At 53.6% G+C, this 26,056-nt stretch overlaps 1 protein-coding gene across 2 annotated transcripts in view; it reads left to right on the forward strand.

Moving 5' to 3' along the window:
• The first annotated feature begins 4,121 nt into the window (after positions 1–4,121).
• The window catches only part of ARRDC1 (arrestin domain containing 1), a 30,174-nt gene continuing 8,239 nt past the window's right edge, over positions 4,122–26,056 (forward strand). Inside the window, exons 1-2 of one of the 2 annotated variants that reach the window (XM_086858728.1) lie at positions 4,122–4,321; positions 19,395–19,505. In XM_086858728.1, the coding sequence (XP_086714854.1) occupies positions 4,204–4,321; positions 19,395–19,505 (229 nt within the window). In that variant the 5' untranslated portion in view covers positions 4,122–4,203. The remainder of the gene's footprint in view (positions 4,322–19,394; positions 19,506–26,056) is intronic. The other variant, XR_015278299.1, reaches the window with a different exon arrangement.

Below are 26,056 nucleotides of genomic sequence, written 5' to 3' on the forward strand. Positions count from 1 at the left end.
GCCTGCCCTTATGGGGTGTGGTGGGCTCACACAAGCCATGCCCTTCGCAGAAGGAAAGGGGAGAAGTTGGAAACGCAAAACCAAGAGAATCTGAGGACAGAAAGACAAGAGAGCAGGAGAGGCTCTGGGTGTCCCCACAGGGCCGGGCAGCACCTCCCAGGCTCACCACGAACCCCGCAGCTTCGGGCAGGTGGAAATGAGCTGGAGAGATCCAAAATGCCCCAGGGGCAACGTGCTGCTGCCTCACCTAGCCCTGTGCCGTCATTAACCGGGCATCAGTCACGGCCCAGCTATGCCCAGGCATTTCCGCGCTGCCTCTCCCTCAGCAGCCCCAGCGCGGGGGAAACTGAGGCACGGTCAGGTGGGGCTGGGCCTCCTCCGCCTCAGCATGCACAGCTGGAAACTCCTGGAAAGACAAGAGAGGAACAAATTGAAGTCACAATGTCTGTGATTTAATGGTGGAGGTTTGTGTGTCTGGCAGTCACAGCTGAGCTCTCGGTGGGCGCGTTTTGCCCACATGGCACCACCCACAGCTGCTCTCCCAGCGCCTGAGCTCGAAACTTGTCTGTGCTGCTGAGGGGGGATTTATTGATAATCTTTTTTACTTTTAATAACTACTATGTTCTTTGTCAGAAAATTTCACATTCCTTGAAGTTAGGCGAATGTGGTGACATCTGAAAGGGAAATTTTAGTCTAAAGCTTGTCTTGACATTTGTTTTTCTTCTCTCTTTTTAAATTTCCCTTTTAATAAGGGGAAGAGGAGGAAGGGAGAACGCACAGAATGCAGAGGAAGTGAGATTTCCCAGCACCACAACAGAACTCTTCAAAACATTTTTTTTTTAAAGCAAAACAATAGTAAAAAAAAAATCAGAAATCAAATTGTTTGATGCAGTTTACCAAGCATCCTTAGCTTACTTTTTTAAGAAACTGCTATGAGTTTTAACTCAAATGATTCCTCACAAGTAGATAAGAGGAGTGACTCTGGGGCACGGGCAGGTGAGCAGGGAGACAGGAATGTAAATATGTTTTGACTGCGATGAGTAAAATCCTCCTGAATCCAGCATCTCTGGGGGAATGATGGGTGCCCTGGCACTGCAGGCATTGAATACATTGAATTACAGAACCACAGACTGGTTAGAGAACTTAAAGATCATTTCATCAGGATGGATCCAGGACCTTCTGGAAGTCCCTCAGGACCCTCGGGATGGATCCAGGACCTTCTGGAAGGTGCTCAGGACCCTCAGGATGGATCCAGGACCATGTGGAAGATGCTCAGGACCCTCAGGAATGATCCAGGACCTTCTGGAAGATGCTCAGGATCCTCAGGATGGTTCCAGGACCTTCTGGAAGACATTCAGGACCCTCGGGAATGATCCAGGACCTTCTGGAAGATGCTCAGGACCCTCGGGATGGATCCAGAACCTTCTGGAAGATGCTCAGGATCCTCGGGATGGATCCAGAACCTTCTGGAAGATGCTTAGGACCCATGGGTAATCTAGAACCTCAGCACCATTCTGGATAGTCTAGAACCCCAGGGGTGATCTAGAACCTTAGCACCGTTCAGGATAGTCTAGAACCTCACAGAATGACCTGGAACCTCAGCACCGCTCAGCACCATTCTGGATAGTCTAGAACCCCGCAGAATGATCTAGAACCTCAGCACTGCTCAGCACCAGTCAGGATAGTCTAGAACCCTGGGGTGGCTCCAGAACCTTCTGGAAGTCCCTCAGGAACCTTTCATGGACCTTTGGACCCAAACCTGCACCAATCTCCCTCTTTTTTTTTCCCTTTTTACCCCATTTTTACCCCAAATTTTGTCTCTTTTTTCCCGTTTTTGACCCAAATTTGGCCTCATTTGATTCTTTGGGGCATCTTTGAAACCAAATCTGGATGAATTTTGGGATTTTCACCCATTTTTGCCCCAAATTTTGTCTCTTTTTTCCATTTTTATCCCAAATTTTCTCCTTTTTTTCCATTTTTCCACCAGATTTTGTCTCTTCTTTTTCCCCTTTTTCTTCAGATTTTCTCTTTTTTTTTGATTTTTCCCCCAAATTTTCTCATTTTTTTTCCACTTTCCCCCCAATTTGGCCTCATTTTCCCTTTTTTGCCACTTTTTCACCCAATTTTCTGACCCCTTTTCCTCTTTTCCCCAACTTTTGGCCATTTTTGACCCAAATCTGGATTAATTTTGACTTTTTTCTGGGTTTTACCCCAATTTTTGGCCTTTTTTGCTCATTTTGGGCACTTTTTACCCAATTCTGAACAAATTTTTTACCTTTTTTGGACCATTTTCCCCCAAATCTGCCCCAGTTTTATCTCTTGCCTCATTTTTAACTCAAATTTGGCCTAGTTTTCCTCTTTTTCCCCACTTCTCACCCGGATTTTGTTGATTTTTTCCCATTTTTTTCACTTTCTCCCCAAATCCTCCCCGATTTTCCCCCTTTTTTCCCATTTTTCCCCATTCCCACACAAATTTTGTTCAGCTCCTGGCACAGGAATCCTTTTTACTCATGTTGTGACCTTGGGAGAGCAACTTTGCTGTGCTTAAAATTAACTTCTCTGCAAACAAGGCACATAAATCTGCGTGTCAGGAGAAGCTGCGGCATGGCACAAGGGGCTCGGGTTTGGTGAAGGGTTTTTCCACCCCGAGTTGTCACCTTTGTGGTGTCCCTCTGGGGCAAGGGTGCCAGTCCTGCCCCAGAAATGGGGTGGCCCCACTTGTGCCTCAAACCTTTGGCCACTTTCCATGGGGGAAGAGGGTTCAGGAAAATCTGCTGTAGCTCACGGTGTTTTCACCTCCCCCTCCCTTCCCCCCTTCTCCTAATTTGTTTGGTTTTGCTGGCAGAGCTAAAATAGGGGCTGCAGAGACTGATGAAAGAGGCTGCAGGCTCGTCTTACAAAATAAAAAGGCTGGAGCAAATTGGCGTGCCTAGCCTGGGAAAACAAAAGCTAAGGGCAGCACAAGGAGAGCGGTGTGCGGACGGATCCCAGGGTACGCCCTGCGGGAGGAGATGAGCTGCGGAAAGCCTTGGCACAAAGCTGCTGAGTGTCTGTAGCCTGTGACTACACGCAGCCTGCAAACCAGAGGTGGCTCTGAAGCACCGGAGGAGGGAGGGCCTGGAAAGGTTTCCCAGCAGGAGCCGTGTGTGCCCGGAGCACACAAACTCCTTCGCTGCCCTGTGAGGGGCTTCAGGTTGCCACAGGCACCGTGAGGCAGCACGGAGGGTCCCGCAGCCCCGCATACTCAGGCTGGTGTCACTGCCGGGCCGTGGGAGGACGTCTGTCTGTCCAGCCAGGTCCGGGCTGGGTGTGCTCTGCAGATAAACAGCTCCTTTTACACTTATTAATTCTGCCTGTGTACACAGCCTGCTTGCCAGCGGCCGGGAGGTGCCTTTTCCCGGCGTTACCTTTGGTGTGGGTTTTACAGATGGTTTTTATTCAATCAGGGAGACATGAGGGGAGAACATGGTGATGTGTGCAGTGTGCTGGTCATCCCTGGCTTCCTGGGACACCCTGACCTTCACCCACTGATCCACAGAGAGCGTGGGGTCATCACTGACTGCTTAGCCCCAATCCCAGGTGGCTGTCGGTCCCTTGTATTTGCCTCTTACTGGACACTTAAAGCCACTGGGTTTATAAAACCAGGAGCAGGGAGAAGTGACAGCTGGGCCTGGAGAATTACAAAGAGGAAATGAGATTACAGGGAGCAGGGATCACCAGGAGGCAAGATGGCCCCATGCTGGGCAGCCAGCTCCTTCCCTCACAGCCTGACCCCACAAGTGGCTCCTTCCCTCACAGCCTGACCCCACAAGTGGCTCCTTCCCTCACAGCCTGACCCCACAAACGGTTCCTTCCCTCACAGCACTCAGGGATCCATCGGCTTCCCCTTGCTTCATCACCTGACCCTACAGCAGTGAGGGATCAATCTCAGTGGATCTTCCCTCACAGCCCAGCCCCACAACCTGCTCCCCTCCCTCAGCCTGGCCGCACAATTGGCCCGTTCCCCCGGCACTCAGGGGCCCAGCAGCAGCCCCCTCCCCAGGGCCCGGCCGCCGCGGCTGCCCCGCGCCTCAGGCCCGCCCCGCTCCCTCAGCGCGGCCGGGGCGGGGCGGGCCGGGGGCGGGGCCCGCCCGGCGGGGCAGGCACAGCGCGGGCCGCAGGTACGAGCGGAGCTGGGGAGCGAGCGGCCGGGCCGGTGCGGCCATGGGGAAGGTGCAGCTCTTCGAGATCCGCCTGGGCGACAGCCGCGTCGTCTACAGCCCCGGCGAGCCGCTGGCCGGCACCGTCACCGTGCGGCTCTCGGGCTCGCTGCAGTACCGAGGTGAGCCCGCGGCCTGCCGTGCCCTGCCGTGCCCGCGGGGCCGCACGGCGGGGCGGATATCCCGGGGAGGGGTTCACGGGCTGCCCTGGCCCGCGGGGCGCCGTGGGGATGGTGCCGGGCAGCGGCCGCGTTCCCTTCCCCGGCCCTGGGGACCGGCGGCTCCGGAGCTGCCCCATCGCTGCTGCCCCCGCTGCCATGCGGCGGCCGGGAGGGGCTGACGGGAGCAACCTGCTGGATTATTTCCTCCTCCGCTTCTTCCTCTTACTTTTTGCTCCCATCCCATAAATAAGCAAACATCCTCCCAACCCCCTTCCCAAAACGAGCCGGCGCGGGGCTGTGCCACAGCAGCCTCCGGAGCTGGCGGGTGCCCAGGGTGGCAGCGGGAGGTGGTGGAGGAGCTCGCCCGCCTCGTTCTGCTTTCCCGGAGTCCCGAGGCTTCCCCAGGGCTGCCGGCATCGCCCTGGCACGGCCCCCGAACCCCGAGCCTGCTGCCCCAGGCTCGGACAGAGCCGGAATGTGTTAGGGCAGGGAGGAGGAAGATGCCGAATGTGTCAGGCGATGGGAGGAGGTGGCGATGCTCGGTGGGCAGCAGCCCTGCCTGGACGGGAGCGAGGAGATGGGCGATGCCGTGTCCTGGCAGGAGCGGTCCGCACTCACCGCCTCGCAGCGAGCAGCCGCGTTTTAACATCTCGAATGAAGCCGGGCGTTTGAGTTGTGGCTCCGCTAGTGTGGGAGATGTCCGGGGTTTGTACGAGGTGCTGTGTGTGCCAGGGCAGAGTGCGCACGCTGGGCAGCAGTGGTCTGGAGCAGGGGGTGCTGAGCTCCATGCGAGGCTCAGGCCATGCTCCGGCAGGTCGGACTGCAGGGAAAGGAGCTGCTGGGCTCGGATCATCCAAACTGGGAGCTTCCTCCCCCGCCTTAGAGAAGTCATTCGCATTTGCAAGTCAGCTTTGTGCTCAGTGCTGTGGAAATGTGAACCGATTTGCTGTTTTCCCTGAGGTCTTGCTTGCTTCTCGTGTGTGCATGCTGCTTCCTTTGTAACAAATTATTGGAGAGGGGAAAAAAAAAGACCAAGTAATGTAAAATGTGAAGTCTCTGTTCGAGAGCTGTCAGCCTGGATGATGATGCCTATGCTTGCCTGCGCCTTGCTTTTGCGAGCGCCTCTCCCAGTTGCCTGCAACAGCTTTTGGAAGCTTCGTGTGGAAAAAAAGTATCTAGTACAAGTGTAAACTTGTAGCCTCTTTAAGTCCTGTCAGAGCAAAACAGTTGCAGATCCAGCGTTTATCTCCTTGGAGAGTACTCCCAGATACACTTCTTCCAGCAGAGATGCTCTAAATGAAATCTGGCTGACTTCCCTCCTCGGCCCATCCCATTGACTTCCATCCATTCCTGAGGGTGCTTTTTGGGAGGGACAAGAGTTTGGCCTTGGAGGGTTTGGTGTGCTGGCCCCCTGTGCTGCCAGCTGGCCAAAGCTACACCTTGCTGCTGCCTCTACAACTCCCACTTGGAGAGGACCTGCCAGGTCCTGCTCTACACCAGCTCTCCTTTGCTTCCTGGTGTTGTTGTAGGGAAGGAGGAAGGTATCTCTTTCTTCTGGACCTTCTTTCTGTTTCCTTATTGCTTTGATTCTGAGAAGCATCAGCGTCTGGTGTTAAATACAGGTCCTGAACTCAGGAAGGGTTTTGCTGTGGGATTTGGTGTTTGGGGCTAGTGCAGGGATTTAATATCTGGGGCAGTTGAGCTCTAGAAAAGTTGGCAGAAACATCAAGCCAAAATCTGACATGGGCTCCATGTGGTTGATGCTTGTGCTGTGCTGAGGTCACCTGAGCAGCTCTTTTATGCTGAGTTTCCTGTACAGTGGCTTCATGAGCTGGGGTAGAAACTTTCCATTACTGGAGTCAGAACTCACCCAGTTAAAACATTTGGATGTGAAACCAACTTCTGCCAAGCACAAGGTGGTTCTTTGCTGTGTGTTCTCCCTCCTGCTGTGTGTCTTATGGTCTCTGGTGCTTAAACTCTTCACACCTGATCTCTTGGGCATCCTGTCCTTCTTTCTGGGTGAAGGAAATGTCTCACCCTCAGAGGAAGAGGGTGAGAAACATCTGAAACATCCTTTTGGTGTAACAGCAGGTGAAAGAGATCTTCAAGGGACTTGTGAGTCCCTTTGAGCTCTGTGGGCTCAGCACTGGAGGGATCAGACAACCTGACATGCTCTGGCTTCCTGCTGGGCTATGGGGAGAGCTGGGTGGCATCGACTCATCTTATATTGTATATACCCCCCATATACACCTTCTGTGGCCAGCTGTGACTTTCCAGGCTAATAAACTGCTTCCAGGAGAAGACACAAAGTCTTCACCCCTGGCAGGTGTGGCCCACAGCACCACGATTTGGTGCTTTCCATTTCCTGAGCCAGGCGAGTCCGGTGCGGTGACTTCTCGGTGCTGTGGTGTGTGAGATCACAGCCAGAACCAGCCTGCAGGTGACTCTTCACACAGTAACTTCTGCCTCTTGAAAATTACACCTTCTGAAAGGTGACAGTGCAAACAGAGCTCGTTGTGCCTTGCTAAACACAGGAGAAATCTTGGGTCATGGGACAGCATAGCTGGGGACACACCTTTTGGGATCATAAATGTTCCCACTTAGACTGGCGTCAGTGCCAGCCCTGCTGACTGGCATTGAGGGCTGTTCAGGAGCTCATCATCTTCAGCTGACCTTGCAGCAGCATCACAAATACTCACTGCTCCTTGGTGACCCACGTGGACCTTCTGAGGAGCCACACTTCTTCCTGTGCCTGTGCCAAGGTGAAAGACCTGCCCAGAAAACTTCCAAGCCTCAGGGGAAAGCGCTGATGGAAATGGAGAATTCCTAATCATTGTGCCTGGTTTTCTGGGTAAATCATCAAACGGGTGTGCACAAAGAATAATTAATCTTACAGGAAGCTTGCACAGGGACAGCTGGAGATGGAGTTAATTTGTGGGGAAGGAGGAGGGAAGCCAGTTCATTCAGAGCAGGGCAGGCCATCCTGGTTGCCAGCAGGAGCATGCAGGAACAAAGGTTTGTGCTGCCTGGAGATGCTGGAGCACTTTCCTCTCAACTCTGTGGCTTCCAGGGGCCATGTGGATTATTTTGGTCCTGCCTGCCGTTCAGCGAGGCTTCAACAAGCATAATGTTAAAATAACAGCCCTCTCTGCCAGATCACTGAGAGTAAAGAAACAGCAAGTGCTTTCCGGAACAGATTTCAGCACTTTGCTGTTCTCCACTCTGTTATTTGCCTGTCCAGGTTTATGCAGGGATAACTTGACTTTAAAATCACTCCCTTGAACTACAAAGCTCCAGACACAAGTACCTGTGTTTGTTCATGCTCTAGAAATACAGATACATAATTCCCATTTCTGCAGAGTGCAGAGCCCATGAGTCATAATTTTCTTCTCTGATCTTAAATATAGTAAATATTCTCACTTCTCATATGGAGAACAGAGAAAGCTGGTGGTGAAGGAGGATGAAGAGCAGGGCTCTGAAATCCTGGGTCATGTGTCCAAACTAAAAGGCAACTTCTGTTCCCTAGAAGGGCAGTAGGGAGAAGTTTGGGTTTGGTGGTTCTGACATGTGTGCAACCTGTGCCCTTCCTGAGGGGAACAAATGACACCAAAGGACTCTGCTGGCCACGATTCTCCTGCCACTTGACCTCTGGTACAGTGGAAAGCATTGTTCTTGCAGGAAGGCTGTGGCTTGGGAAAGTGCTGGAGAAAAGGTGGATTCAGTCTCTGCATAGTGATCTGGCTCTCCCCTGAGTCAGAAGTTTGTCTCTAAAGGAGGATTGGAAATTCCTGTGCTGGCAGCAGGGGACCCCAGGGCTGCTCCCTGCTTTGGTGTGGGGAGGGAGCGCGGTGCCTGCAGACCTGAGCAAGGCCTGGGGGTTTGGAGGGCAGGAGCAGCACCATCACTGTCCCTGGTGATCCTGGCCATGTCCCACGAGGTCCTCGAGCTGTCTGGTATCCACCAGCAGTGGTGGGTGCCAGGATGAGGCCAGGCTGGCACTGCTGCCCAGGAATGCTCATGGATGGCTCCACAGCATCAGCCTGGATGGCTCCTGCTGTAGGGGAGCTGGATTAACTTTCTTTTCTCATTGTGTGAAGCGAGACAGCAGGGAGCTGTGTGGCCAAGTTTGTCTGAGGCTGGGGAACAAAAGAGGGATTTTTGCTCTCCTGGCTGGCTTGCTGCTATAGTTCCAACTCCTCTGGAGTCAATAACTCATCACGAGATGGGTTTGTGTCTCATTGCTGCAGTGAGCCACTCTCTGCTGCTGCCCCCGCCCGCGCACCGCTGTGCTCGGCTGAAAAACTGTTTGCTGTTTTCCTTGGCGAGGAGACATGCCACGGCCTCCCATCCCTTGTTTAACAAAATGGGAGGACAAGTGGAGTGGAGTTCTGTCTGTCTGATTTGCTTCCAAGTGTGACAAACGGGGTGTGAGTGCTTATCCCTTCCCTGGAGCCACGCAGAGCTGTCAGAGATGTGGCTTGTCTTTCAGGGCTGGAGTCAGGTAGGCGGCAGGGAGGCTCCCTGGTTGGGAGGAAGAAGCCTGTGGGTTTCCATCCCTCTCGTCCCAAGGCAGCTCCCTATCCCTGGCTGTGTTGGGAGAGGAGGAGCAGCCAGGGAGGTGTGTGGACGGGCGTGCTCCGCTTGGAGCGTGTTGCGGAATACTTTGTGCTGTAAGTCATCCCCAGGGAAGAAGTAGGTGTGTAGAAGACACAGAGCTGTCACTTGATTTGGTGAAGGGTTGTGAGAAGCTCTCATGGCCAGTAAGAGGGGGAGGGACATGTGGATCATCCTCTGCTGTCCAGAGAGAGGATGCTCAGGCCCTTCCAAGAGAAGAAGGGAGTGGGGTGGTTGGGTTGTGCTGCAGGGCTGCTGCAGACCTGACCTGTGCCAAAGCATAGAGAAAACTGCTCTGCCAGGTATTAGGGAAAGTCTTTTCCTTCTCCTGCTCAGGGCAGCTACTCCTGAAATGGCCTGGCAAACATGTCAGGGGCTGGGCTTTGGTTTGGTGCCTCTTTTCTTGGGGGCTGATTGCTGAGGTAGCCAACGGACAGCCTTCAGGCTACTGGTGTGACCTCTGGAGTCTGGCAACAGGAATTGCTGTGGAAGTTAATTGCCTATTTGTGCTGCTCTTAAAATCTGTCACTCTTCAAATCTCTCGTGGAGAAATGCAAAGTGCTTAGGAGAGGAGAAAATGAGCAAAGGACCAGACTGTTGCCAGTCAGCATATTTTCTGCCTTGTGCACAGTTGTGCCTGCATGTGCTCAGAGTCCCTGGGCTGTGTTCAGGATCTGAAATAGATCCATACCACAAAGGTGTTCAGGCTTCTGTCTGCTTGTGGTGGCTTTTAAACAGCAAATCCACATTCCCCACTCTCAGATGGCAAATTAAAAGTTGGTGATGGGGTGCACAAGTCAGCTGGGAGTGAGGTGTTTTACTGTCCCTCCGTTTGTGGGGTGGAGGCCTTTCACCACAATGTGGGTGGGTACCTGTGGCTGGATATTGCTCTGTGCAGAGGGGTGCCCAGTGCCATGGGTTTGAATTGTATGGCTTGAGTAAATTCTCACAGGTGTATTGGGATTTTGAGATGCTGGATGATGGCAGTGAAGAGGATATGGGGTGTCCTAAGGGACGTATGAGCTGCTTTTGACCCCCTTGACAAGATGAGGGTGGCAAGCTGGTGCCAACCTGGAATTATTTGGAGACCTTGTTTAAAAACACCCTGATCTCTGAGCACCTTAACCTTCATTAAAAACCGGAGTTTGTCAGATATCCATAGCAAAAGCTGTTTCCAAGAAGCATGAATCATTTCTGGAGCACTAATGCTTATGACTTCCACTCCTTTGTTCTTGCTGACGGCACTCTGCTCTCTGACAGTCATTTTGGCTCAGGCAGCTCAGACCAGAGGTAACAATGCTGCAGCGATTCACTGTTCATCCCTCCCAAACACACCCTCCTGAATCCCAAATATTCCCTGCAACAAGAGTGGGATAAAACTGGCTTGGAAGGTAACAACCCTAGAGAGGAATGCTCAGTGTATGGGTAGAAATTGGAGGGTTCTCGATGGGGAGTATCAGCAGGGGTCTGAATGTCAGAGGTTCAGCTCAGGTCCGAGATGTTCCTTTTCTGTCTGCTTGGATCTCTGAGGAGCCCAGCCTGACCGTGAGGACTGTCTTACCAACTTGTAGCACTCCCAGCACAGCAAGGATTTGTTATGTATCTGGTGCTCTGGTGATAACAAGAACATAAGTCATCTTTCCAAACTGATGATCTTGCTATAAATAGAGAATCCAGCTGCTTGTGTTGAATGGCATCAAAGAAAATCATAGGAACAGCTCTTATGCTTAGTGAAGTGGATTCTGGCTGTTTTCTCTGAAGATGCTGGGGTTGGGAGATTTCTTGACAGCTGAGACGTGCGAAAGCAGTGCACGAGAGCTCAGTGTGACGTGGGGAACCTTCAGCAGGGAGCAGGTGAGGCTGGGATCTCTCATCCCATGCTGGAATCTTCAGCAGGGAGCAGGTGAGGCTGGGATCTCTCTTCCCATGCTGGAATCTTCAGCAGGGAGCAGGTGAGGCTGGGATCTCTCATCCCGTGCTGTGCCTTTCTGCTTCCCCAACAAGAACCTGCCTGTGCTGGTACCTGGCCAGGATGAGGGGGCAGTAAATGCAGGCTCACTTTACTGCTTATAAATAAGGCTCTTCAAGCAAAAGCCCTTGAAATCTCCCCTTCTAGGAGGAAGGGAGCTGGCTCCAGGCTCATGCTTGGGAGCTGCAGCAGCATTAAATCATTTGAAGGTGTCTCAGCAGTCCTGTGTGCTGAGTTGCAGAGTTCAGCACCTGGAGCAGCAGGAGGATGGACCTGGTGTGGTTCCACGTGGTTGCCTGACTCCTTGCTCCTGCCTCCTCTCCCTGGAAGTGGGCTCCAAACCCTCACACCAAATCTGTTCCCAGGATGGCTGAGCAGTCCTGAGTGTGCTGCTTTAGTCCTTTTGCCATGGAGGCAGAGGCTCACTCAGGACCAGGATTGTGACAGTGTGGTCTGTGCTGAGTCCTTGCAGCCCCAGCCTGTCACAGACCTCCTGTCCCACCAGGGACATTACCTGTGCTCCTCATCTGGAGAATGGGTGCTGGGGAATTTGTGCCCAGGAGAGGATGGCCAAGTGTCATCTCTCCCAAACTTAAATCTGCAGGGCTGTCTGTTGCTGGGAGAGGAGAGCTGTGTCTGGCTGTGTTGTGGGTGGCAGTGAGGTGCCAAACTGAGCACCAGCCAACAGGACTTGTAGCCTTACCTCTTAGAAAAGGGTATCTGAGAGACTCAAAAGAAAATGAGCGTGACTCAGTCCCACGGCAGAGCCTGGCCCACAGGAGTCCTGCTGCTCTGGTATTACAGTAAGCCTGTTAAGCATGAATTTCCAGAAGTCTTTGAAGCATTTATTTAGAAAGAGTCTGAAAAGGGAGTAGGCTCTGGTGAATCAGCCTCTTTGTGGTGAGTAGGGAAACCTGATCAGTCGGCTGTTTATCTTCTGCAGTGGCTTTTGCACCCAGCGTGGAGGGTGATGCTCCTGCGGCGGGGGCAGAGGGGCTGTCTGGGGAAAGAGCTCGTCAAACCTGCTCCAGGGTGTGGGAGCAGGGCTGGCGGTGGTCGCACACAGAGGTGTGTTCCCAGGACATCAGAGAGCTCAGCCTCCCTGGCTGCTCCTTTTCCATGGGAATCGCAGCTTGTTCTGCCGACGAGGTGGGAAAAGGTGCTTTGCACTTGCTGGGAAAGAACAATTGAGTTAATGAGTTTAAAGGGGCGTTTTCTCACACCAGCATCCAGCACATTCCCCCTGGGATCTGCAGTGCTCTGTGGTAGGTCGTGGTGGAGTTTCTTGCCTAGTTCTTTTTTTAGACAGCCAAGTCAATTGTACTAGAATATCTTGACTCCTCTGGCCTAAAGTCGTGTTAAATGCTGGGTGGAAACCTATTTCACTTTGGGCAAGCTATAAAAAAAGAGATTCCTCACTTCTGTTTTAGCACTGCTCAGCCTGAGGAAGGGTGGCTGTGGTCCCTGGCTGGCTGAAGTGCTGAGTGTTGGCAGGTCCTGGCATCCATCAGCATTCCTGAGAGCCAGGGTGAGCTGCTGATTCTGTTCCACTTGTCTGGCTGCATGTTGGGCATCTGGGACTTGCATTCCCTTCCCACAGGGCTGCTCTAGAGGCCAAGTGCTGAAGATTAAGATGCCCTGACTGCTTATGTATGTACAGCCTTGTTTTGCTTTGAAGAGCATAGGCTTACTTAAATTCAGGGCTCACAAAATCCAACTTATTACCCAGGTCCCCTGAGAAGGATGGAGTAAATGAAATCTACATTAAATTTATTAAAATAAATCTGTCTCGTACAGGGGATCATGAATAAAACTTTTCTGGACCCTGCTGAGATCCTAAATATGAGATGTTCCTTTGCAGGAGGCCCTGGTTGGTCCCATCCCACCTGAGAGCAACAGAGGCTGCTTCCTCATGGATGACATGAACAGAAGTGAGCTTCAAATGCAGTTCTAGGAGGAGGGCAGGCACTGCAGTCTCCAAACAGGTCCCAGTTTCCCACTCTGAATTTCTGTCCAGAGTAGCAGAAAGGAAAGGATTTTTTTTGAGATTAAAGATCCAGGTTTCACACCCTGGGGCAGTTGAAGCTCCACATGAAACGCTGCCTCCATCTCTCCTCCAGCCTTCTGCTCCTCTGCAACCTCTCTGCTTTTCCCCTCCAACACTTGGAGGGATGGATGCTGGGAGAGGAGGAGGCTGTGAGTGCTGGCAGTGTGGCTCAGGTGGGTGGCTGGCATGGAGATATTCCTGGGGAGCTGTGAGATCTGCCTCTCTCTGCCAAAAAGTTTCTTGCTGCTGTTTGATCTGGCTGTTCCCAGCACTCAGGGGTGCCTGTGTCTGCCAGCCCAGCCTGGGAGGAAGAGGATGGTCCTTCAGCACGCTGGGGTGGGGCACAGTTGCTCTCCTTGCAGGAGTACCCAGGGAATGACATCACTGACCTCTGCCCTGTGTGTGGAGCAGCTCTGCTGGACTTTGCTGCCTGCTTAGGATGGGGTGAAAATCTGGGTTCCCAAAGGTGGTCTGAGGCACTGCCAGGACATGTCCAGACTCTGCTCTGCCTGGCTCTCAAGCAGAACAAGCCCACTTCTCCCCACCCCTTCCCAGTCTGTGCAGCCCAGCACTGGGGACTACACCAGTTTGAAGCTTAAAAAATCCCAAACTTGTGCTGGTTTTGCAAGAGGTAGTTTTGGAGAAAGGATTACCCCAGCATCCCCTTCTGGAGGAGGTCTGGGGAGCATTGAGGTGGTTGTAGCAGCAGTAGAATGATGGGATCAGGGTGAGGGGCTGGAGGGGGTGAAGCCCCTTGGTCAGGCCCTGAGTGCAGGTGCAGTGGTGCAGGTGCAGTGGTGCAGGTGCAGTGGTGCAGGTGCAGTGGTGCAGGTGCAGTGGTGTTTGTGCTGTGCTGTTTCAAGCCTGTTGCTAAGGAGCTGCCTCTGGCAGATCCAAGGCACAGACTTTGTGGCACGTGTTCATCCCTCTCCTGCAGCCTGTGTGGCCTTGTTCACTCGTGAGTTTTCCCCCTGCAGCTTGACATGTGTAGATCCAGGCTTGTTAAGTGTACTCAGCTGAGGATTTAATTCCAGATGTTCAAGATGACCCCCTTCCTCTGAGGGCAGCCAGCATGCTGATAAAACACTGTGATGCTATAAATAAACCTGTCGGCTCCACAAGGGAGAAAAGCCTTCGTTTTGAGCAGGAGTTTGTTCTAAACAGGAGCCCAAGAGTTGACTTTCTTGTATCAGGATTTATGTTGACCCTTGGTTTTGGGGAGGAGCTGGAAAATGTAGGTTTTCCTGTTGCTTTCAGCCTGATGGAAGAAAATGCTTGTAACGGAGGAGAGGATTGACCTGCCTGGGAAAGGACTTAGACAAGATTTGTTCTCCTGAATTTTTTTTGGTACACACCTGCCCAGCCTCTCTTGAGAGGCTTCTGCATTGCTGGGATGAGGACATCCTTGTGTGTCCATACCACCTGCCTCTCCTCGTGCTGGGCTGGACTCTGACTAAAACAATTCATGCATAGCCAGGATAATGACTGTGGGTCACTTTGCCCCTGGGGCAGAGCTGTCACTCCCCTGGGGTTGCTATAGGTGGCAACTCCCTTCCTTCCCTGCAGCAGGGATGGCTGGAGCCTCTGGGCCCAGCAGACACGGCTGAGGCCATGTGGTGACCCGGGTAAGCTTCAGCTGGCAAAATCCCAGGGCTGTTTGTAAGTGCCATTTCAGAGCTCAGCTGTCAGAGCTCGGTTGTGTTCGTCTGTCCTTGCAGAGGAAAGGGAATGATGGCAGGGTCTGTTTGTCCTGCCTAAGCTGCCGCCAACTGCAACAGCCACCACCTCCAACTGTGTCAGGTTGTGTCAGGGGATTGGGGAAAGGTTCTTCCCCCAGAGGCTGCTGGCACTGCCCAGGCTCCCCAGGGAATGGGCACGGCCCCGAGGCTGCCAGAGCTCCAGGGATGCCCAGGCTGGGATGCTGGGGGAGTCTGTGCAGGGCTGGGAGTGGGACTGTGGGTCCCTTCCAGCTCAGGGCATTCTGTGATTTTATGAACTGGTTTTGCTGTTTCCCTTGCCCAGCCTAGAAAACCCAAACTGACCAAGGTGCAGCAGCCTCTTCCCTCCCCTTCTGCCCATACCTGTTGCAGCAGGTGTGTGACATAGGTGAGACTTGATGACAGAGGCATTTGCTTGGGACTGGGGCTGAGTGCAGGGTGACCACTGAGCTTGCTCAACATGTGGCTGGATTTTGGAAGCAGGGATGTGCACACACAGCCTGCCCCTGGCTGAGGAGAGGATGTGTGTGCTGTGCTTTCCTCCTGCCCCAGGTGCCACACCAGCTCCCCTGAGGAGGGCAACTCGCTGGGTCAGGAGAAAAAACAGTTTGGAGTCTATGGCTGCTCTCCTTAAATCACCTTGGAAGAAGGCAGACATGCCCAGCTCCTGGCATCTCTATTTTTACTTTGTGCAGAGATGGATATGGCTGAGCTGTCTCCTTTTATTTCCAGCATTTGGCGCGTGCTGCAGCGCGTTGCTAAAGATGTGTCTGGCTGGATGCAGAGCTGCCCGCTTCCCTGAATCCCTGAGGGACTGCAGGGGTCAAGGGCTCTTGCCTTCTGCATGGCTTCATCATTCATTTCTTCTCTTTGCCTCCCCCTTCCACTCCCCTTACTGTTTTTGGACTTTGTTTTTTCCTGTATTTATTCAAATCAGCCTGGGTACACAGGGAGCAGGAGGGAGGGGACTGGGGCCACTGGTAGCACTGGATTCCAGAGGCATTTTTAATGGGTTTCTAATAGCTAGAACTGGCCTATTCTGATGCAGAAAGTATTCTTATTTCCTCTGCCTGCAGCTTGGCAGTTCCAAGATTTCCTTGGAAAGGCTCAGACTTTTCCTTCCTGGCAGGCAGGCTGACAAGCTCTGTGCTCAGGTGGCTCTGTTGCAGCAGCTGTGATGGTGCTGGTTTTGCCAGGTCTGTCCTGACAATGCCGTTTTTAAGTTCCAGCTGCCCCCAGAGCCACATGCCTGAGCTGTGCCTGTCACACATCCCTGTCCCTCCTCCTGCTTGTGGGCAAGAGAGAGCCAGGCAAGTCCCCAGTATCTCCCTCTGCCCATGGGATGCTCATGGAGAGGCTGATTTTATGGTTCACTGTTCCAAAATCTGGTTAGGAGTGAGATGAATGGTTTGATCTGTCGAACCAGGGACTTCTGAAACTTCCCAAATAACCTGGCCCTGTATCTGCTGGTCTTTCCTGCTCTGGGGATGAAACTGGGGGGCTCTCTGGCTGTCCTTCAGCATCATGTCCCCTGCAGGGGTCTGGGGATCTGCTGGCTCCTCCAGGAGCCTGGGGGATGAGGTGGGATATGCAATCCCTGTGTCCAGCCACACTGTCAGCTGTGGGGCAATAACTCAGAGCTGTTGTCCACCCCGTTTTTCCCCAATGAGGTGTGGGGAGCTCATGCACCTGGAGCAGGCTGGAGAAGATGCTCCATAACAAATCTCTGGCCCCTGAACTGCTCCAAGGCTTGTCCTAAGTGTGGTGACTTGGTGTGCCTGGTGAGGGGACACTGGGAATTTTGGAGAGCATAGAGGGAAGGGGAGAGTGAAATTCCTTCAAACTTTTCAGCCTGAAATGCTGCTTTCTGTTGCTTGGCACTGGAATGGCAAACCCAGGGCGTGTGATGGTCAGGGAATGTGGCTGGAGAGGTCTTGGTGGAGCTGAAGGACAGGAACCCCTCAGAGCAATCCCTCCAGGGACTGTCCCTCCTCTGTAGGCACAGCTGGCTGTGACTGTGCCAGTTTGGAATGCCAGTGGTTAATTGAGAAGCCTTGGAGCTGACATCTCCTGTGTAGAGGGATTTTTGACACGGTCTGACTTCAGCCCTAGTGCTTGACCATGGCAGCAGGGTCCCAAGCACAGGCTCTGAGTGTCAGACTGAGACCCACTGCCTTTGCTTTGTCTGCCGTGGGAAGGGAGCTGGGCCACAGCTCAGTTCCTGAGCATTCCCACCCACCTGCCTCCCTGGAACTGGGAGCCTCCACATTGCAGTGCAGCATCGGGCTGGAATCAGAGCCTGTCAGCCTTCTCTGGGCATTGAACAGATGGTGGTGATCTATAAACTCCTGTGGTGCCTGCTCAGGGGCTGCTTCTCCTGAAGGATGTGAAAGTTCTCCAGTTTTTGGTTGGGCTTTTCTTGCTCACATCTCCTGTGTGAAAATGAGGGAATGGAGTGGGTGAGTCTGTGCTTGATTTGAGTGGCTCCATCTGTGTTTTGTGGGCTAATTCAGAGTGGGACAGGCTCGTTGTGAGCCCAGAGATGCAGCAGTATGTCTGAGGTGGGAACATGGCACCAGTGTGCAGAAACACAGGACACCACCCCGCTAAAACCTTTCCTGCTCCTGATGCTGAGGCCCCTCCATGGCTTTGGCTCTGCCATCTGGCAAAAGAGAGTATTGGATGTCACCTGGGGGTGTGTGGAGGGTTCACTGTGATGTGTCTGCTCAGGTGTGCTCTGTGCTGTGGTGGGGGAGTTCCCATCCTAGGCCACGTTATCCTGTCCTTTCCCTGCCTTGGAAGTGCCAAAGCACATCACAGACACAAACCAGGCAGGGATGTGTCAGCCTCGCTGCTGCATTGATGTTTGGTTGATGAGAGTTGGCGTCTGGACCTGCTTATCCTTTGTCCTTGAGTGTAGAACAACACTTGGACTGCAAGAGGCTCTTCATCTCACTGTCAGGATCAGCTGTGAGGGTATGGCAGGAGATCTGCTGGGGAAGGCTCTTCTTCCTTGTGGGATTTCAGACTTTAAGCCCTGAGGAGCTCATTCCACCTGGCTGCATGACCCCCTTGCTGTGACTGGGGTAAGAGCTGCGTGTTTCCCCTGCAGAGAGGGCTGGATTTGGGGTTCTTTCCACCCCGTCTCAAGTCAGTGTGGAAGACACTGTCACATTGGCCAGGCAGGTGCTCTGGAGAGCTGTTTGAGGTGGTTGCAAGCAGCAATAACATGCAGCCCCCAGTTTTTGGGCAGGTGGGTGGGGGTACTGATATCAACAGGGCTGAGAACACTTGTGGAGGGGAGGGGAGAGCCCCTAAGCCAAGGGAAACTGGCCACCTGCTTCCAGCAAGATGCTTCCTGTGGATGCAGCTGGAATACAGGGAAGCAAATAAGTCAAACAGGCAAAAAGTCTGTCTAGAGGATCCTTTTTGCCAGCAGAACTATTCGCCTGGCAGATGGGGAAGGGAGTTCTGTGGGTTCCAGTAAAGCTCTTGCAAAACCTGATGGGTTTCAGGTGGGAGATGTTCAGGCTGGGACAGCCCTGAAGGCTCTGTTTGTGCCACAGTAGGTCTGCCTGCATCCTCCCTGTTTGGGGGTAGCAATGCAGATCATGTCTTGCTGTGCAGCAAGGCCAGTCTGTCACGTTTGTCTGTCTCTGTGGTCCGGTGTCGACATCAGAATCTAATTTCAGCCTGCTGAGTATTGGCCAAGACTAACTGAAAATATCTGTGGGGAGCTCCTGTGAGAGCCACGTAGCTCTCCTGAGCCACGCTGCAGGCTGAGCTCTTGGGGTGGCTTTCTATAGGCACAAACATAGCTCAAATTACTGTCCTTGCTTTTGGGAGGGTCAGATGGCCCCTCTGATGCTTCCAAACCTTCCTGTGTGGCTTTGCTGAGCCTTGTGCCTCTAACAGAGGAGGAAGCCACTCCCTTAGAACTGATGTCTGGCTGGGAAGTGACGTGTGTATGGATATTTTGGAGGTTCTGGTGCAGGACAAGTGTTAATGGGCAAAGTGCTTTTGCTGCAAGCTAATGAAGCTGAGACTCACCCCAGGAGCTGGGAGCAGGCTCTCATGGACTGGGAATGTCCTCTGAGGGTGACAGGGCTATGAATTCAAGCAGTAGAGAGCTTGTCCAGGCTGAACTGGGGGGTCCAGCTCTCTGCTGCTTCTTCAAACAGGGCTGTTTGAACCCCTTGTTCAGCTGGTTAATGTGTCTCTGCTCCCAGGGATGCTGAGACACTCTGTGGGATGCCTGGCTCCTTGTGGGGTGGGAGTCTGCTCATCCCTGTCTGGACAGTGGCACCCAAGGCTTCTGCTCTCAGCCAGAGTGTTTTGGGAGGGAGGTTTACCTGCTTCATTTGGGAGAGAGGTTTAGGGTTATGTGTCAGGGAGATGCAATCACTACTGGTAAGGGCTTCCACAGTGCATGGAAACCAGCCTGAGGATTTCAAAGGTGATAATATCTGGGAATAGTACTGGGGTAGCAGGGAGTGCTCAGTTGTGCTGGGAGTGCTGGAAAACATACTTTTGGAATGAAAGCATGACCTGATTCCTCTGCTCCATTTTCCCACCCCATGTGTGTTTTCATGAGGCACTGCTCCTGCACAGTACAGTACCTGAAGCAAGTCTGAACCTGAGGTTTTGCTTTCTCCCAGTGCTGACGTGTGTCCTGTCTCTACACAGCCATCAAGGTGAGCTGCCTTGGATCCTGTGGGGTGTCCAACAAGATCAATGACACGGCATGGACTGTGGAGGAGCAGTACTTCAACAGCACCCTGTCCCTGGCAGACAAAGGTATGGTCCACAAAGGCCTGATGCAGATCTGTGGTTCAGAGAAGCTTGCCAGAAATGTATCTCCAAGACTTCAGCATCCCCTCGATGTGAAACACCCCTCACAGGCTGCCTTGGCCTGTGCACAGAGGATGGGAGACTACAAGAGCTTAGCAGGAGCTGTGCAGGGAAGGATCCTGAGCAGAACTTGGCAGCCACCCTGCAAACACTGCTGGCATCCTCTGGCCCTGGTCTTGCCTGAAGCAGAGCTGTCACAGGGACTGCTCCCTGTCTCAAGGCTCTGTGGGTTCATCTTGTTCTGCTTCCCATGTGTGTTTATAGAGGTCACAAAACACTGATCAAAGGTGGTCAGCAGAAGCCAGTGGTTTGTTCTGAAAGGGCTATAGAGGTGTCACTTGTTCTCCAGAAGTGCTGGGAGCATGACAGGACAGCCTAGGACAGCTACCCCTGTTCCCAGTGAGATGGACAGAGATAGCCATGGGGTTCTATTGTCCTGTGGGTAAAGTGACACCAGAAGCCTCTGGGGGATCTGGGCCTGAATGAATGCTGTCTTTCTGCTGTTAAATGGGTCAGCCTTACCACAAATAATTCATGCTGTGCCCTGGCTCCTGTTGAAATCAAGATGTGCCAGTGTTTACCTGCAGAAGGCAGTGGCTGTATCAGGAGCATGGCAAAAGCCCAGGGTAGCAGGAGCTCATCCCTCTGATCCTGTTTTATCTAATAACAGGAAATGGGTAAAACTGAAATGGCAGATTCTGCTAGCTCAGCAATTTTCCAAGCAGAGCTTTTAGCATCGAGGGGAGACTGAGCTCATTGTCTGAGCAACTGGTGAGGGTGCTGCTTGCTCTCAGCCCTCCTTGTGACACTGATGTGTGTCTGGGCTGGCAGAGCAGAGGGAGCTGGGCTGCTCCTCCGTGTCCCTGCCTCTGTCTGTCTGCCTCCTCCAAGGGGCTGCTGGCAGCACAGTGTCCTGGCATAGCTCAGCCCTGCAGTGGCAGGCTGTGCTGGGGCAGCCTTGCCATGGCCTCGTGCAGGCAGAGCCTCAGCACTGACTCAGCCATGGTGTTTTTAGGCTTTCCAGGAATAGCTCTCAGCTGTCCTGGCCTTTTCTGAGGAGAGCATGAAGGAGCTCCAGACAGATGGGTGTCCCATGTGGGTGTTCCCTGGGTGCCTCCCTGCAGGGCTGACCCAGCTGGGAGGGGAAACTGAGGCAGGCTGGACTGCTGGCTCTTGGGGTACAGGGTCACTGATGGCCATGGCAGGAGTCCAGGGCGAGTTAGGGGAGTTGGAAGCATTTCCAAGCAAGTGCTCCTAAAGGAGCATGAGGCCAGCCCAGCTGCTGGCCCACACTGCCAGCGCACAACTCCTTCCCTGGCCAGCACCAGCAGCCACCTGTGACAGAGCTCCACCAGCAAAGGTGACTGCAGTGGCACCTGGCATGGTCCTGGCACCTGTGGAGGTGGTGCAGGGAGGCAGGCTCAGCCTGAAGAACAGCCTGCCTTGCCTTGGCCCTTCCCACATCCTGAGCAGAAACTTTAAAAAACACCGATCTGTGCTCTTTGAGGACATGTGGGGGGAAGGGGAGAGGAGGTTTGCAAAACTGCCGAGGCTCAGATTGCTCTTTAAGCCTCCAGGAGTGACTCCACACTTCTCCTCCCACACACCTTTGCATTGAAATAAGTGAGGGGGCAGCTCGTCCTCTGTGGCATCAGCTGCTGCTTGTATTACACTCTGCTTGGGGTTTTTTTCTTAGGGCTGTACATTGCATGAAGAGGGAGGCAGGCCCTGAAATAACCCAGATGGCCACTTTGGCACTTATTTAAGGCACTTTCCTTTCTCTCCCCACCTTGGAGCGGGGTGTGGAGGACCCGGCTGTGCCACTGGAGCAGGTTGGTGACAAGTTCTGCTGCAGAGGACCCCGCTCCCCTCAGGGCTTGTCCCCACTCAAGCAGGGCATCCCCTGTGCTCTGGGAAAGCCTCTCAAGGAGCTGGGCAGGAGCTGGAGGCAGCAGGCAGCCGTGAGGAGCAGGGCATTGTGCTCAACCCTTGGCAATCACACACAGGCCAAAGGCTTAATGAACTCGAGCTCTTTACATAAAAGCTGCTGGGAAGTGTGGAGTGTGCCAGCTGCTCCCGAGCCTCTCGCTGCTCTGTTTGTGGAGAGGCTGCTGTGCCACACAGGTCACTCAGCCCACCCAGGGCTCCCAGGGGGGCTCGTTACTCTCCTCCTGGAGAGGAGGCTAAGAGGGTATTTACTTTTCCCACTTGGACTTTGATTGCTCGCTGCTGTTGGTTTTTCCTTTTGCAAAGAAATGCAAGAGGGGTGGGGGCTGCTGGGTTTCTGTTGGTGTCAGCAGGGCAGGGGATCAAGTGTCAGCGAGCACAGAATGGCACCGCTTGTACCCGCAGCTCTCGGACACAGAGATGCTTCTCTTGATCCAATATAATGGAGTGATTCAGCTCTGCAGAGCCTCCTGCTCCTCTCCCCCTCCTGCTGTGGCTCTGCCCTTGTTCAGCCAGAGAGGAGCAGGTCCATCATGTGCCCCACAGGGCTGTCCCTTCCCTGCATCTCCAGCTTCACACACAGCTCTTGCCCTGTGGAAGGGTTGTGCATGCACAGGTAGATTCTGGGGTTCTTTTCATTCCCTCCTTGTACCTGAGTTGAACTCATGCAGGGAGCTGGCTGTAATTTCCAGCTGACCTTTCTTTTGGCAGCTTGTTAGTTAGCTTGAAGGCACTGCAGGGATTTCCTGGCAGCTCCACACGCTTCCTCTGCCGGCAGATTTCTTGCACAAAGAGCTAAAAAGGGGCAGCTGTGCATCACCTCTTCCCTGGGGTGGTTCTCTCCCGGCCTGGCACGCCACCCTCATGGCCAGCAGTTGGCACAGGGTAACAATCCTGGCTCCCAGCTGAATTTAAAAATCTTGGTGACCTGACTAAGCAGAACTGTGGGATTTATGTAGCTTGTTCTGTGTGAGCAGGAGGTCTCAGAGCTGTCCAGTGATGCTCCTGGACAGCCCCTGCCCAGGTGAGAGCAGCAGGGCGTCCATGGGCAGTGGTGAGCCACTGAGGATGTGCTGCTGCCAGCTCCTGGCCACACTGTGCTGCTGGGTTCAGGGTCAATAGCTGCAGGTTCAGCCCAGGAACACCACACTGAAGGATCTACAGTTGCCTTGGGTCACAGCTGCTTCCTCAGCACTTCCCAATTTCTTGCCTCAGTAGACCAGTTAATCCTCTGGGGTTTTTTGCAGCACTGCCATTTCCAGATCCTGCTAATTCATTGAGACTGTCTTTGGAAACTGCTGACACAGAGAGTGAGTGGAGCCCTCGCCTCAGTGCTGGGTGCTCTGTGTTACAGAGAGGTTTATCTCAGCAGCATTACCTGTGTGGAGTGCTGGAGGTTGTTCCTGCTGTGTTTGTGTGTTTGCAGAGCTGGAGCAGAACTGCTGCCTTGAAAGGGAGTGTGGAGCCTGCTGGGGCTGTGCTCCATCAGTGCCACACAGAGCAGGAGAGCTCTCCTTGGAGATGAACACCGAGGCTTTCCTGGCAACTTTGGCTGTGCTTGCTGGCAGGTTGCTCTTCTGGCTCTTGGCTGCTGCCTCTGTGTCACCTGTGCCTGCTGATGGCACGAGCAAATGTGTGCATTTGCCCTCCTTTGCTGCAGTTTGTAATCCCCTGTATTAACTTCATTCACCAGAGGCTGAGTCCTGTGCTAAAGCTGCAATGGCTCAGCATCACCTCAAGTGCCCTGGCACAGGCTTAATGCTTCCCTTCTGACAGCTCTGGTAGAGCTGAGAGCTAAAGAGCTCTGGCCCCTTGCTCATATCTAATATTCAGTTTTCTGGCTGCAAAAGTGGATGAGGAGAGAGGGCAGGACAGGGGTGAGCAGGGTGCTGCCTGCTGGAACTGCAGTGAGAGTAAAATCTCTCCTGTAGCTGGGGGCTTGCCTGTGGCACAGTGCAGAGCTCTGGCTGCTCATTTCTGCACCCCAGAGTAGAAAACACAAACCTTCTGCTTTCCTGCTCTCTGCCTGGAGAGCCTTGACAGGAGAGTAACATCAGCAACACCAGAGTCAGTCTAACTCAGCACCTTTGGAGGAGCTCACCTTCCCCAGGGCCGGTTTTAGGCAGCAGGAAGAGACATCTTGCTACAAGTGATGGCACAGGGAGCAGCAGGCACCAGGTACCTTCCTGTACTCCTTGAATTAGCCAACACAATTAATGCATCACTCGTTAAGTAGCCAGGGAGAAATTGCCATATGGTCTGGCCTGCTGTTCCTCTACTAGAAGAACCAAAATATCTGTGTACTCCAAAGGTGCAGCCTGTTCCCAGGCTCCCAGGAGGGAGCAGGGACTGGTGGGGAGGGCCAGGAGCCCCATTTCAGCCACTCCCTGTCTCCTGTGCCTGGGATGCTCTGTCCTTGTTCCTGTGGGCTTGGCTCCTCCTGAGCCCCAGCCCAACCCTGCTCCTGTGCCGGACAGAGGCTGCTGGAGGACATTTCCCAGCCCTTGGCCAGCTGCAGGCAGGGCAGGGTGTTGATCTGGAGGGGTGATGGCTTTGAAGGGCCGGTGATTTCTGTGGCACCAGCCAGGGAGGCTGCACGGCTCAGTCCAGAGCCCAGACACTCTCAGCAGCTGTGGTAAACTCGATCTGGATCATTTAACTGTGTAAATACAGACGTGTGGTCATCTCAGCCCCAGTGGGCATGATGGTGGTGGCAGTTTTACCATGCAGTGTGCTGGTTTGCAGTGAGTGCAGGGAAACCTTTGTTTGGATTGGAAGGGACCATAAAAATCACCTTATTCCATCCCCTGCCAGGAGCAGGGTCCCCTCCCACTATCCCAGGTTGCTCCAAGCCCCATCCAGCCTGGCCTTGAACATTTCCAGGGATCCAGGGGCAGCCACAGCTCCTCTGGGCGCCTGTGCCAGGGTCTCACCACCCTCACAGGGAACAATTCCTTCCCAATATCCCATGTAATCCTGTCCTCTGGGGAATGAGGCTAATGTTGTTGCTGCTCCTGCTATCTGGACTGGAGGTTTTTTTCTAGGCTGTCTGGGGCAGCAGCTTCTTTCCCTCCAGGAATTTTTTGGGAGGAAGTTTCCCAAGGCTACGTGTGGGCGGCCAGTCTGCTGGCTTGACTCCTATCAGGGGGAAAGGCTGCTGCAGGTCTGGCCCCACAGCAGAACCCTGCTAACCCTGCTGCCTCTGCTGCCTGATGACTTTCTCAAGGTATTTTTAGCTGCATGTAAACTTCAGGAAAAGCTTTTTTGCAGCTGAGGACACTGTGGCCTTCATTCAACAGCTCAAGACTGGAGGCAGGGCTCTGTGGCCATGAGCCAGGAGCTGCTGTGATGCCCTTGGTCTGTGTCAACTGTGGCAGGACACAGCTTCAGTCTGGGGTGGCTGGTCTGGGAACTCCTCTCTGGCTGCTAAGAGCAGGAAGGGCCTTTTCCAGAGCTCGTGGGCAGCTTGTTGCAGGCAGGAGCGAGCTGCAGGAGGGATTTGCAGGCTGTTCAGTGGGTCACAGCCAGCAGGTCACTGGGCACTTGGGCCTGGTCAGGACCATCAGGCTGGGCTAGGCTGACCTGTTCTCATGTGGTGCCCTGCCCAGAGCTTGGACTACCTGTGCAGAAACTCCCTCAGTGCCAGCCAGTCTCACAGTGGCTCTGACAGCCAAACCACATCCTCTGCGGGTGATGCTGCCCTGGGTGTTCCTGGGAGAGTTCATGGCCTTGATCAGTGATGCTGGGTGAGTTAGAAACTGTGAAAGTGCTCACAGGGTCACTTCCAGCCTGACTTTATGTCGGTGCACCTGAGCTGGGCAGGACTTGGACAGAAGTGACTTGGTGGATGGTGCTGCCTGTAATGTAGAATAGGGACTTGTACTTGGTGGAGTCTGTGGGCTCATCCTGAGGGTCCTGGAAAGGCTGTGGAATTTCATGCTCCTAGCAGGAGACTTGGAATTACTGCCTGCACCTTCATGTGGCGCTCTGCAGGTCACACAGCTGGGAATTCTCTTTGTGGAAACTCAGTGACTGCCACCCTCTGGAACTCCCACCTCCTTCCCTTCTGCAGGACAGGAACAGGACTTGCTCCCACTCCTTGTCAGGTGGAGAGAGTCCCTATACTGCAGTGCAGAAGCTGCACAGGACAGTCATGTATTCCAGTTATCCATTTGCTTTCTAAAAGTAGGGATAATGGGTATAAGATCAATGTTGAATGGTGCCCATTAAAAGACAGAAAACCCTCGGGGCAGCAAACAGGGGCTGGGGTCATGGAGTCATTCCCATGAATCAGGCTTTATCCTGGACCCAAGCAGTCAAGGCACCTGCTGCACCTCACCTGGCACCTTTCCTGAGCCAGGCTGCCCAAGAGGGAACAGGAGAGGCTGTTCCACACCTGCCTCCCCGCCTGCCCAGCTCTGCAGCTTCAGGCCTGGCTTGGTGCCTCCACCTGGTGACAACGCCGGGTGCTGCATTTTAGCCTACATAGTTCGGGTTTGTTGGGGGACGGGAGGGGAATCAGCAGGGAGGTGATGGCAATGAGCAAATCT

The sequence above is a fragment of the Cyanistes caeruleus genome, chromosome 20 (assembly GCF_971803275.1).
Source record: "Cyanistes caeruleus chromosome 20, bCyaCae1.hap1.1, whole genome shotgun sequence".
Lineage (NCBI taxonomy): Eukaryota > Metazoa > Chordata > Aves > Passeriformes > Paridae > Cyanistes > Cyanistes caeruleus.